The 13217-nt window shown below is 37.9% G+C and overlaps 2 protein-coding genes across 2 annotated transcripts in view; one reads left to right on the plus strand and one right to left on the minus strand.

The window, feature by feature from the left end:
* LOC108989141 (putative germin-like protein 2-1) overlaps positions 1-13217 on the plus strand; it is a 46165-nt gene that overhangs the window by 14211 nt on the left and 18737 nt on the right. The window lies entirely within an intron of this gene.
* LOC109008988 (germin-like protein subfamily 1 member 13) lies at positions 2623-3726 on the minus strand. The gene is made up of 2 exons (XM_018989310.2): positions 3528-3726; positions 2623-3310 (listed from the first exon to the last, which is right to left on the minus strand). Exons 1-2 carry the CDS (start codon positions 3661-3663, stop codon positions 2754-2756), a joined length of 693 nt encoding a protein of 230 aa, XP_018844855.1. The 5' UTR covers positions 3664-3726; the 3' UTR covers positions 2623-2753.

A 13217-nucleotide genomic window follows, 5' to 3' on the forward strand; every position in this document is an offset into this window, starting at 1 on the left:
TTCCTCGTATTTTATTTTTTTATTTTTTTGGCCAAAAAGGAGGGCGGCACCTCCAGCACTTTATTAAGAAAGTCCTCATTCATGGGGAGGAAAAACTTATAGACGAGAAAATCAAAACTACACTATAAATAAAAACAAACCCAACAAAGCAAAATCAAACCTAACAAGCTTACAAAAACCAAGTTACAATCTAACACGTGGTAGGCTAGTCTTATCCAACTTAAGCATACCTTTCAATTTACAAGGCAAAGAAACAAAATAACAAAAGTATTATTGTGACCTTCCTCTCCTCGACGAGCGAGGAAATCCGCCGCATTATTCCCTTTCTGAAATTGATGTTCAATATTGGTGAAATGCACATCCCTCAATAAGACCAAGAGATCATCCCAATAATCTCATAAGTACCAAACCACGCACTTGTAACTAAGCAACCAAGAAACCACCAAACCGGAATCACTCACAATAATAATCTGATTGAAACCCAACTCCTTACACAAAGATATACTAGGAATTAACGCCCTCAATTCAGCCTCATTGTTCATACCCAGCCCAAAGAAAGAGGAAAAAGCCCCTTTGAAAGTACCACGATGATCACGAATGATGCCTCCTCCACCACACCTCCCCGGGTTGCCACGACAACTCCCATCTACATTCAGTTTGATCCATCCTTCAGTTGGTTTTCCCCAATAAACAAGCCTCGGTCGAGGCCGAACACGATCAACGAAGAAACTTCAAGAGCCCGAAGAATATCCTCATCTTGGATAAAGAGGCCATTGTTTCACTAGGAGAGATGAAATCTTCCTTGACCACATTTTAACTACCATCCAAACCTTCGACGTTGACTCTATTTTATTTTCCATCCGAGCCTTGCATCGTCGCAACCAAAGACGCCAAGTGATAATGGACGGGATGATGCGAAGCAAAGTGCCCCTATTGCTCGATTTCTTTGCTAAACTAAACCACAAAACTGTTGCCCACCAAGACATACTAGCAACATAATTAATTCCCAATGCAATGGCAACCATCTTCCATACTTCTACAGCTAGACTCCCATTACGTAATACATGATTTAAATTTTCAGAATGGCCTTAAGAGCAGCAGTCACATCGAGAGGCCAGTGGGATTCCTAGAGCTTGCTCGAGAGTTAAAGGACAGCCCATTAAAAAAAGCTTTCCACATACACACGGATACCTTCTTTGGGAGGAGGTGGTACCAAATCCAATCCATACCCAGATGCTCAATACCTTTTACATGAATTACTTCCCATGTCGAGGCCGATGTAAACACTCCAGTTCCTACCGGTTTCTACATGGTAATATCTTCTCCAGTCTTCCCAGCCACTAATTCGTGCATAACTTCCTTTGTTTTATCAATCTCGATTAGTTCAACAAGGTAATTCTCATCCCATGATCCGTCGATCCAAGCATCCTTTATTTTTATTTCAGTATGCACAACATCCCTACTGGCATATAGAGGCCCACTCGCCAACCAGCAATCAAATCGTTATGAATGTGTGAAGTAAAAAAATTATGCGGCACTTGCACAACTCATGCATGTATCTAGTATTACTAATTCATTTGTTCTTCCTGGGAATATGTGAAGTAACCATGCATTATATTGTAGCATTTGCATTCCCTTTTGACAGGGATTTTGTATCGTTTCAGCAGTTGCTCAAAGTTTTGGTAGATACTGTACCTAAAACAATCATGAAAATTATATGTTGAATTTAAAGGAATAGTGATTGTCATACTCTGTACATTGGTTGCAAAAGACTGAAAAGATGTTCAACACACTGAATTCATTGTATTTTAGTTAAAAGAATTAAAATAGTAGCATTTTGTGTCGATTAAAAGTAACCCTTTAGAGATGGGGCTTGGGACTCTGGAGTACGAGGTTATCCATACGTAAACATGATAGTACGTAGCTAGATCCTGGAGGCCTTTGACTAATCCACATATTTTCAAACTCTGATTTAAACGTTTTGATAGAGCCAGAAAATCACTCAGAAGGACTGCAAGCAAAGTTGAAGAATCGATGGCTAAAAATAACCTCTACAAGTAAAACAACCCAAAACGCATGTGGCCTGGTTTCTCGTGGAGTACTACTCCTGGTCCGACTACTCCGATCTCCAGAAACACGTACGCCTAAGTAATTTAGCAGAGAGGGTGATGGCAATGTTAATTATTGTGCACATATATAGGGATATGGGGTCTCTAGGACCACGGGTGTGTAACTTTTCAACCCATTCTTTACTAGTCTTTGAGCTTACAATAATTATTCTCACTACAAGGGGAATCACATTTCCCAGCGATTCATTTTCACTAGAAAAACCAATAAAATCGCCGCCTATCACCTTTTCCAACGATTTATAAATCGCTGGAGGTTCGTCGGCATTAAAGCCTCACTTTTGATCTACTCCCACAGTATTTGAACATAATTTTCTTTGTAATTCCTTGAGAAGAATATTGCTATATAAGAAGTAAGCATATGGACTCGATGTCTGGAAAGCAAAATACTCTATCATTTTCATATATATATATATATATATATATATGTGCGCTGCTACCTAGAAAGAACAAAAAAAATAGAGAGAGAGAGAGAGAGAGAGAGAGAGAGAGAGGATAGTGCATAAATTAAATACCATCTTATTTCATTGTAATTTTAATTTTATGACGTTACAACAAAACATAGGAAATCTTAATTTATTCGAACCATGCATGCAATGGATCGTTATGGTTGTTACAAACATTTCTCTAACTGTTGCTCAACCAAATCTGCTTCTGAAGGTACTCAACCAATTTCTTGTCCACCTGGAAGGCCTTGGTGAGAACATCGGGATTGATTTTTGGGTCAGATCCAAAGACTGCATTTGCAATGGTGATGAGCCCTGGATTCTGGCTGCTAAAACTAGCAAAGGCAACTGCTTTGGTCTTTCCCACATTCAACTGGAAGTGAATGAGACCGAATGGGAATACAAAGACATCTCCTGGGTATAGCATTTTGGTGAAGAGGCGGTTACCTGCATCTCCGTCGGACGTGACAAACCCAGCGTACAGAGTACCCTCTAAGACTATGAAAAGTTCAGTGCCGCGTGGGTGGGTGTGGGGAGGATTCAAACCATATGGAGCAAAGTCAACACGAGCCAAGGACACGCCTAGGGTGTTGAGTCCTGCTAGATTGTCTACATTCACAGCAGTGACGTTCGACCCGAGAGGATTTGAAGTGTCTCTAGGAATGTTTAGTCCCGATAAGAAGAAGTCATTGGCTGAGGCAAGTTTTGGGTCCTTGCAGAACTTTCCATTCACAAATACTACAACAAGAAAAGTAGTGTATCATCATCACAAATTGGACGTCCAGACACTTCCCATAACAATGGGAAATAACATAAACATGTGATGCAGAAATCGAAAGTATAGTTACATTAATCTATGGATTCATAACATGAGATAAACAATTCATGCAGATGCTTGAAATGATTTCGACTACAGAATGTAATGATAATAATAGTAACGATAATGCTTACGTACAAGCAGAAGCGGGATCCTTGACCGCAACACAAAAGTCCTGCAGAGGACTAGGGTCATAGGCTGAGGTGAGAGAGCAAGCCAAAGCCAACAAGGCCATAGTGATGATCAGGTACTTAGCTTTCATGATGATCTGCATGTTTGAGGAAGTCTCTAGCACTAGCTTTTAGGTTGTGTATTCTTAATTGCTTGGGTGAGAGGTGAGATATGTTGCATGGAAACATGTCTATTTATAGACCGAGGGGGAGTCTGCAGTATTGAACTGGTCTGTATATACCCATGTTTTTTTTTTTTTGGTACAGATAAGTGCATCCTTATTGGCTTAGCCAAATTGAACGATGGCTAAAATTTAGATAATCTGTGTTAAAAAGACTCTACATAAGATTGGGCATCTCTAAAACAATTTAGATTTTTGCTACAGTGGTTGGTCAAACATTAAAATACTAATTTTTCACTTAAACCACTTGTAGGTGTTTATGTAGTTGCTATTTTGTATTGACATTAAAATGGGTATGTTGCTAGATATTTAATTAGTGAATAAGAAATTTAGATAGAATTTTTGATAAGTTTAATCTCAATTTTTTGTTATTAGTATTAAATGACTTTTGAAAATATGACTTTTTTTAATATTAATTTAATGAGAATATAATTATTATTAATATTAAATTGGTATAATTATAAAATGTGATATCAATAAATTAAATAAAAAAATTATTAATTTAATAATATTTTATTATTATATAGAGAGTGAATGGTTAATCTAATATGAAAATTGAATTTAAATAGAATGTCAAATGTAAAAAAGTATCATATTAGCTAAATTTTAAAGATGCAGTTGGCCAAGTCAAAGAGGATATTGTTTTAAGATTAACGAGACTTGGCAAGTCTATTTTATTAATTAACATTTATAAGTTACAATTAATGCTGGCAGATATTGAAAACGCAACCAAATCGGCCAATTAATCAGTTGATGGAATGGTTAATTCATTTGATTTAATGTTGATTTGGGCCAATCCCAAATAAACACTAATTACTTATTCATGGATATTTAGGATAGATGTTTGAAATTGAAAATATGCATGGCTGATCAGGAAATGACAGTCTGCATGCAACTTGACCGTCTTCATGTCTTTTTTTGGGGCATAAATAATTTCTTTGATGATTTTTAGCATTCTAGGAAAATTTTAATTAATTAACATCATACATGATATCCTCCAAATCCAAATTATTTGTGTGTGTGTGTGTTATGCTAGCTATATAGACAAAGTACTGTCTGTTAATGGTCTGTACTGAATATTTTTTTCATGGTAGTTTGAATTAACGTACGATTTCCCAGAACCAGCAATTAATTAACTACGTTTGTGCCAAAGGCATTTGGTATATTCTTGTTCGGGATACCTGCCCTTCACTTACTAGCTCTTCCGATCCAGAAAATGAATACATTACCAACTACTAATTAAGAAAATAATACAGAAATGTAAATAATTAAGAGAGTAAATAACTACGTTTGTGCCAAAGGCAAAATGACGTACGCTAGCTAGTTGCAAAAGTCCATTAACATTAGCCTTCTTTATCATGATCTTGACGTACGCTGACCGGGCATACTGGCTGCATGCATGCTCTTGTCATGATGTTCTCTTCACTTCTTTTCTTCAACAATATATGGAAAAGGGAAAGGACGTTGTTTTCAGAGAAATTTTGGGCGTTTAGATTTTTTAGGATTTCTACGTTACGACTTTAAAGAAATAAGAGATCAAAGACGTACTGAAAGTGGCCGGGAGAATGATTGAGGGAGCCCTCTTTTCTTCTCTTTCTTTTTTTCTCAATACATGTGATTATATATGTATATCATATAGATTTTCTTTTTCTTTTTGAAGTGATTGTTGTTGACAACTATCTCTATAGCAACTGTTTATCGGATAGAAAACGTTGCGTCTTAATATTATAAAGTTAAAAGTCGCTCCCATGAGATGTTTTCAAAATGAGTATTAATACAGAACAGTTATTGTAACTGTGTACACATTGCACACTACGTGGCTGCTTCTGCACTTTTAGTTTTTTTTTTCTTTTTGTTTTACACCAGACCTTCTCCTTTCTCTCTTCCTCTCTCTCTCGTCAGATCTCTCTCATACCGTCTCTCTCGTTGACTCTCTCTCATCTCGGTCTCTCTCTCTCATCTCGCCACATATTTCTTAAATCAGTTCATACCCAACCTTTACCTGCTTGATTGGGAAACCTCAACCATCTAGACTAGTCTACAAAACGTCACGACATGACACTTGGCAAATATGGAAGCTGTTTATACGTATAACGTTACTTCTACAAAGCCGTAAAATCCCATGAAATATAAATAATGAATTAGTATCATCCAAGGCAGGCATCAACAGAGCAGACTTTATCTAGCAAATTAAAATAATAGAATATTTAGCTTAATGAGAAAATATCAGATCGACCGTTAATTGAACACGCATGCCCGGCATAGTGATCTGGACTCAGGAGGACTGGACAGGGTCAATTTTTTTCAGGGAAAGGAAAATAGAAACGATTGGGTCAAATTAATTACATGGCCAGACTTCACCCATTTCAATGATATTTTAGGTAACAATGTGGACTTTATCATGAGTTTTGTGGATTAATGCCTGTCTAGCTAGCTAGATCAACGAAATCAGAACTAATTAAACGTCGTTGTTGCGTCTTAATCTACTAAGATTATTTAATTTAGATATGGAAAATTGATACGGAAGCATTTATAGTATAAGATGTTCCATAGTGCTAAAGTCATCAACGCAATCAGCATCCGTATCAATTTTCCAGAACTAATTAAATGTTGTTGGGTCTCAATCTACTTAGATTATTTAATTTAGATCTGGAAAATTGATATGCAATCTGATTACGTTGACTTTAGCACTATGGAACATCTTCTACCACTATAGATGAATGCGATTTATTCATCTATAAGCTGCAACCAAAACTTAAATGGAGGCCCATTACAACGTCACCCTAGCCAAAAAAACTTATTCTTTGGGCTGCATTAATCAATATTAAATGATCAACATCAATGCTAGAGAAGTTTTCGTATAACGCAATTCAACATCTTGAAATGCTGTAGATAAACACCTAATATCACCATCCCAACATGGTTGCAGTTGGGACAATTCACACAGCTTGTAATTAAAGTTGTGAAGTTCGAAGAGATGGGCTTTTGCTTTCTTGTAAAGCTCAATTGTATAATATTAATGTGTTATATATGATGTCATTATTGTAAAGGCCATTTGTTTATTAGTGAACTACGCTATTTCATTCTGATGAGAAATCGTATAGCACACATGAAGACAAGACATTTGTTGAAATGCATCAATGGGCGTATACATTTTCAGAATGAATATTCCAGAGAGTATTTTCTTAAATGCCGAAGCACATTGTGCTTGTACACTATTTATAAAGATATCAGTAATACCAATCATATTTACAAAGGTATTGTAGATGTTTCCACAGTCCTTATCGTTAGGATCCTGAGGTGCCATTACACGATTTGTTGCTTTTCTGTTGTGAACAATTTGTTGTGCATTATGTTGAGGTGTACTGACAGAGGATGCATGTTGTGAGGTGCTCATGTGCAAGGATACCGAATATTCAGGTGTGCTAACATCCCCCCGTAATTCAAGCGGCAGCGCCATGATGGTGAGGCTTGATCGTAGAAGAGAAAAGCGAGTTGAAGAGAGCAGCTTTGTGAGGATATTAGCAATTTGGTCTTTGCTTTGAAGAAACTTGACAGCAAGTGATTTGGCAGTAACACGATCACGTACAAAATGATAGTCCAAGGCAACATGTTTAATATGTGAGTGCATAACAGGATTAACAGATAAGTAAGTAGCACCAAGATTATCACAAAATAAGGTGGGAATATCAGAAATGATAATTCCTAATTCTGTTAACAAGGATTGTAACTAGAGAATTTCACAAGTAGTGTTTGCAACAGACTTATATTCAACCTCAGTTGAGGACCTAGCAACAGTTGGTTGTTTCTTTGAACCCCAAGAGATTAAATGAAAACCAAGATAAATGCAAAAACTACCAGTAGATTTACGATCATCTGGGCAACCATCCCAATCTGCATCTGAAAAGGCCATTATTTGAAATGAAGAGATGGGTGAAAAGGAAAGACCAAAGGAAGAGGTGAGACGAAGGTAACGAAGAATGCGTTTGACAACTTGCCAGTGAGTTAGCCGAGGATAGTGCATATATTGACATACTTTTTTAACAGCAAAGGAGATGTCTGGTATAGTAAAGGAGAGATATTGAAGGCTTCTAACAACACTACGATAAAGTTGTGGATCCTCAAATGAGGGGCCATCAATTGCCGTGAGTTTTGTGTTAGAAGCCATTGGAGTTGACACAGGTTTGGACTGATGCATATTAGTGCGATGTAAGAGATCAGAAATATATCGTTGCTGAGAGAGAAATAAACTAGAAGAATTTCTATAGACCTGAATACCTAAAAAATAATGTAACATGCCAAGGTCTTTGACAGGAAAGGATAGGCGCAATGCATAAATAAATTCATTGATCAGAGATGTGTGAGAGGCAGTAACAATAATATCATCTACATAGACTAAAACATAGATAGAGACAGAGGCAGTAGAGAGAATAAACAGAGAAGAATCAGATATAGAAGCATGAAAACCCAACTCTAACAAACGGGAACTCAACTTAGCAAACCAAGCTCTGGGGGCTTGTTTCAGACCATATATAGATTTTTGGAGTTTACACACAAAGTGAGGATAGTCAGGATTCACAAAACCAGTTGGTTGATGCATGAAAACATCCTCTTCTAGATCCCCATGTAAGAAGGTGTTCTGCATATCCAATTGATGAAAAGGCCATTTTCGAGTCACTGCAAGGGAAAGAATTAAACGTATGGTGACAGGCTTCACTACGGGACTAAAGGTCTCAGAATAATCAAATCCAACTTGCTGATGAAACCCTTTTACAACAAGTCGAGCTTTTCGACGTTCTAGGGTGCCATCGGCATGTCTTTTGGTTTTAAGAATCTACTTGGAGCCAAGAATATTAAGTCTAGAACAGGGAGGAACCAAATCCCAAGTGTGATTTCGCAAAAGAGCTTCGAATTCTGTGTCCATGGCATCACGCCAAGCCGGATATTGAGAGGCTACCGTGTAAGACGACGGTTCCTCCAATAGAGACAGTTTCGGTGAGATTAATGGAGTGTTGGAAAGAAGGCCAAAGAAGAGTTCCATATGTGCGTGTTAGAGGACGAGAATAGTGGGTTTTAGATCATGTGAGCATCGGATGTGTATTGATAGAAGAAGTAGGGATAGAAGAAGGAAGGTTAAGATGTGAAGAGTGCGGCGCAGGAGATAACGATGTTGAGGGAGATACGGGTGGGTTGGTTTCGGGTAGGTTTTGAGAAGATGAAGTACGCTGGGCTGGTGAAGAAATAGATGTTTCGGCTGGAGATATACTAGAAAAATGGGCCGGAGAAGAGGAATGGTTATTGGGAGGGGAAGATGAAGTGATGGGTAGAAGAGAAACATTGGGCTCGGGAGAAGTGGGCTCAGAAGAAATTGGAGGTGGGGATGAACTAGAATTAAAAAAAGGAAATTGTTTTTCATTAAAACGCACATCCCGTGAGACATAAATGCACCCAGTAGGAACATGTAAACAATTATAACCTTTGTGATTCAAGCTATATCCAATAAAAACACAAAGTTGAGAACGCATATCCATTTTATAACGATTAAACGGACGAAAATTGGGCCAACAAGCACAACCAAAAATCCACAAAAAATTATAATCAGGCTGTTGATTGAAGAAAGCTTGAAAGGGGGAGATATTTTTTAAAATAGGAGTGGGCATCCTATTTATTAGAAAAGTAGCAGTTTGAAAAGCCTCAACCCAAAATTTTGAGGAGCTGAGGACTGGGCTAGAAGGGATAGCCAAGTTTCCACAATATGACGATGACGTCTTTCTATACTCTCATTTTGAGCGTGAGAATAAGGACAAGTAATGCGATAAGAAATGCCAATTTTAAGAAGAAAAGGGACGGAATTCTCCACCCCAATCTGTTTGAACAGCAATGATATTTTTAGAGAATGTATTTTGTACAAATTTAATGAAAGCTAAAAAAATATTAGAAACTTCAGATTTAGCACGTAAGGGAAAACACCAAATATATTTAGTAAAATCATCAACAATGGAAAAATAGAACCTAAAACCACTAGAGGATAGCACAGGCGCCGGTCCCCAAACATCTAAAAATAAAAGTTGAAAAGCATGAGTAGAACGAGAGGGAGAGGGGGGATGAGGAAGAGTGTGAGATTTTGCTTGAAAACAAGCATTATAAAGTGGAGAGAGTGCTGTAGAGGTGATAGGAAGATTATGTTGACGGATAGTCAAAGAAGTGATACGAGGAGACGGATGTCCTAAACGGGAATGCCAAATCTGAGGAGAAGTCCTTTCAGCGATGAAGGCTTGATGTTGAATAGAAGCAGCAGATCTGTAAATAAGCTCATCATGAGATGGAAGGACATATAAACCATTCTTAACATGTCCCTAAAAAAGTACTTCCCAAGTGTGCAAATCCTTCACAAGAAAACCAGAGGAGTTAAATTCAAAGAAAACAGAATTATCAAGACAAAACTGACGCACAGATAATAAATTCTTAAAAATCGATGGAACATGAATTAAATGACGGAGAAGAAATTTGCCATTTGGTGTGCGAAGAAGGCCAGTGCCAGTGTTCTGTATGGGAAGAGAAGATCCATCACCAATATGCACTTGATCGGGTCCAGTATACGGTGTGGATTCCATATTTAAGTTGGAGAAATCTGCCGTAAAATGATTTGTAGTAGCTGAGTTTGGAAACCACAGATTAGATGAAAAGGAAGGAACAGTGGTATAATTGGCTGTGAGAGATGATGGTGGAGGAGGTTGATAGTTGTGAGTGAAACGATGATAGCACTGGAAGGCAGAGTGACCGACTCGAGTACAGATTTGACATGTTGATTTATTTTGATTTTGAGAAGAGAAAAAATTAGGAGGACCCGAAGTAGAGTTACGAGCTCCACCTCAACCACCGCGATAACCACGGCCACGACCACGAATGGAAGGATTAGGGGAAGAACGAAACTGAGTGGAATTAGCAGAAAACAACGCAACCGAGAGAGTAGTTTGGGTTTGATGTGCAAGCCTTGATTCATGATTTAGAAGGTAGCTAAAAACCTAAGATATGGATAAGGGTTCGGGTCTTGTGGTTATGGAAGAAACTACAGATTCATAGTCTGCTTCCAAACCAGTCAAAAGGTAAATAATAAATTCATGGGAAGAGAGAGGATGACCAGCAGAGGAAAGAGATGAGGCTAATGCTTTGGCTTTGTGAAAATATGCTGAGATAGTGTCAGATCCTTTTTTTAGGGTAGTTAATTGGTAACGTGTTTGCATGAGATGAGCAGTGGACTGAGCCGAATAGAGATTGGTAAGAGTAGACCAGATTTGATGAGAGGTTGAACAATCAACAACTTGAGAAAGAATAGTGTCGGTGAGAGAGGAATAAAGTGCCGAAATGATCATTTGATCTTGTAGAAGCCATGAGCTGTGGGCAGGATTGGGTTTGTCATCGATAGAGGGAGGTGGACGTGAAATCGAACCATCGATGTAGCCATAGAGCTGGTGGTTTTTGAGAAAGGCAAGAAGCTGAGCTTTCCAAAGAGGAAAATTATCAATGGAAAGTTTGACAGTGATAAGGTGAGCAGCGGCATTGGTGAGAGAGGGATTCAGAGGTGGGGGAGGAGCCATGAGAAAAGGATGGAGGTCCTATGCGGCTCTAGATACCATGATGAGAAATCGTATAGCACACATGAAGAAAAGACATTTGTTGAAATGCCTCAATGGGCGTATACATTTTCAGAATGAATATTCCAGAGAGTATTTTCTTACATGCCGAAGCACATTGTGCTTGTACACTATTTATAGAGATATCAGTAATACCAATCATATTTACAAAGGTATTGTAGATGTTTCCACAGTCCTTATCGTTAGGATCCTGAGGTGCCATTACACGATTTGTTGCCTTTTTGTTGTGAACAGTTTGTTGTGCATTATGTTGAGGTGTACTGACAGAGGATGCGTGCTGTGAGGTGCTGTGCAAGGGTACCGAATATTCAAGTGTGCTAACACATTCCCATTAAATATTATGCATTATCTCATGAAGTGGTCGACTTTGCTTGCATTTTCAATAATATAGGTGCTTGCCCACAATAGTACTGCATGATATATATATATATATCTCTTTATATATATAAAGTGGCTATCTAATGTAAATTCTTGTATTAACAGTTTTTCTTATTTTTCTGTTAAGTTTTCCTATATTCCTTAACTCCCACTAATTCCGTTTGTATGGTAAAATTAAAAGCAGTGTGAAGAGTTATCTAGAACGCCTGTTGAATATATCATAGATATATTGACCCTTCGACTTCACCAATGATCTGCAACATGTTGGAAGACCAAACGTCTCCTCCACCAATGGTGCGAAATGGCCAAGGAATGAAAGCGATATAATGAAAGCAATCTGAGGTGTTTGTTTGGTTTTTGACAAGGAATGAAATTAATTTTGTTTCCCTGGCAGTTTTGCTTTAACAAGGTTGGTAGAGGCAACAGCTATACCATATCTAGGGCATCGCAATTCTTGGATTCTCTGAGATTTCTCGCCTGTCTTTGAAGCCCGAGAGCACCGTGAGAGAGACAGAGAGTGAGAGAAAGAAAACCGTTGACAGTAGAGGTGCAACGGTTGACTCTATTTTTGGCCTTCTAAAACAGAGGCTCACCAGCTCGTGCTTTGTTTGAGGGTAACGGGAAACGATTGTACGAGATACCAAAACTTTGTCCTAACTATATACCCAAGATTGATTTAGTAGAAGGTAAATAGGAAGATGTGGGTGCTGTCGTGAAGTTTCATCTCGTACATGGTAAGGGCCACAAAAATATATTGTATTATTATATATGAACTCCCTAACATGGAATATAAAGGGAAAATGGAATATATTGCATGCGTTTTTTTGGTTGCTTGGGAGGTGATTTTGAAAATTTATCTGGCAATTTCCCTATGGTGGAAGTTTTTTTTAGGAGGGTGAGCGAACAGTTCACAGCCATGTTCTTTCGCAAGGCCTTCTTGCACTGGTATACCGAGAAGGTATGGATGAGATGCAGTTCACTGAGGCAGAGAGTAACATGAATGATTTGGTGGCTGAGTACCAGCAGTACCGGGATGCAACAGCTAATAATGAGGGCAAGTATGAGGAAGGGGAAGAAGAAGCTTATGAAAGTTAGAACCTGAAACAACTTTGGCTGATAGCTGAATGAGGTTTTAATGAGGTTTGCCAAGTGAGATGTTCAAGTTTTCATCTCCTTTTCATTTTTTTTTAAAATTTTCTGATCAACGTTTGAATAAGAGATTTTTATTCCTTGAGAGCTATCATGATCTATGTAATTTTACCTAAAAAGTGAATATGTCTATTAATTAACGAAACTGCTTTTTCTACATTCAATCTCCATAATGGAGGTGAGAATGTTTTGAGATCATCTGGGACATGACTTCACAAATATTAATATATGTACTATCGGAGTCAATCAGATATACTTATACTATTATTATAGGCCCACCAATTAACTTATTGA

The sequence above is a fragment of the Juglans regia genome, chromosome 16 (genome assembly GCF_001411555.2).
Source record: "Juglans regia cultivar Chandler chromosome 16, Walnut 2.0, whole genome shotgun sequence".
Lineage (NCBI taxonomy): Eukaryota > Viridiplantae > Streptophyta > Magnoliopsida > Fagales > Juglandaceae > Juglans > Juglans regia.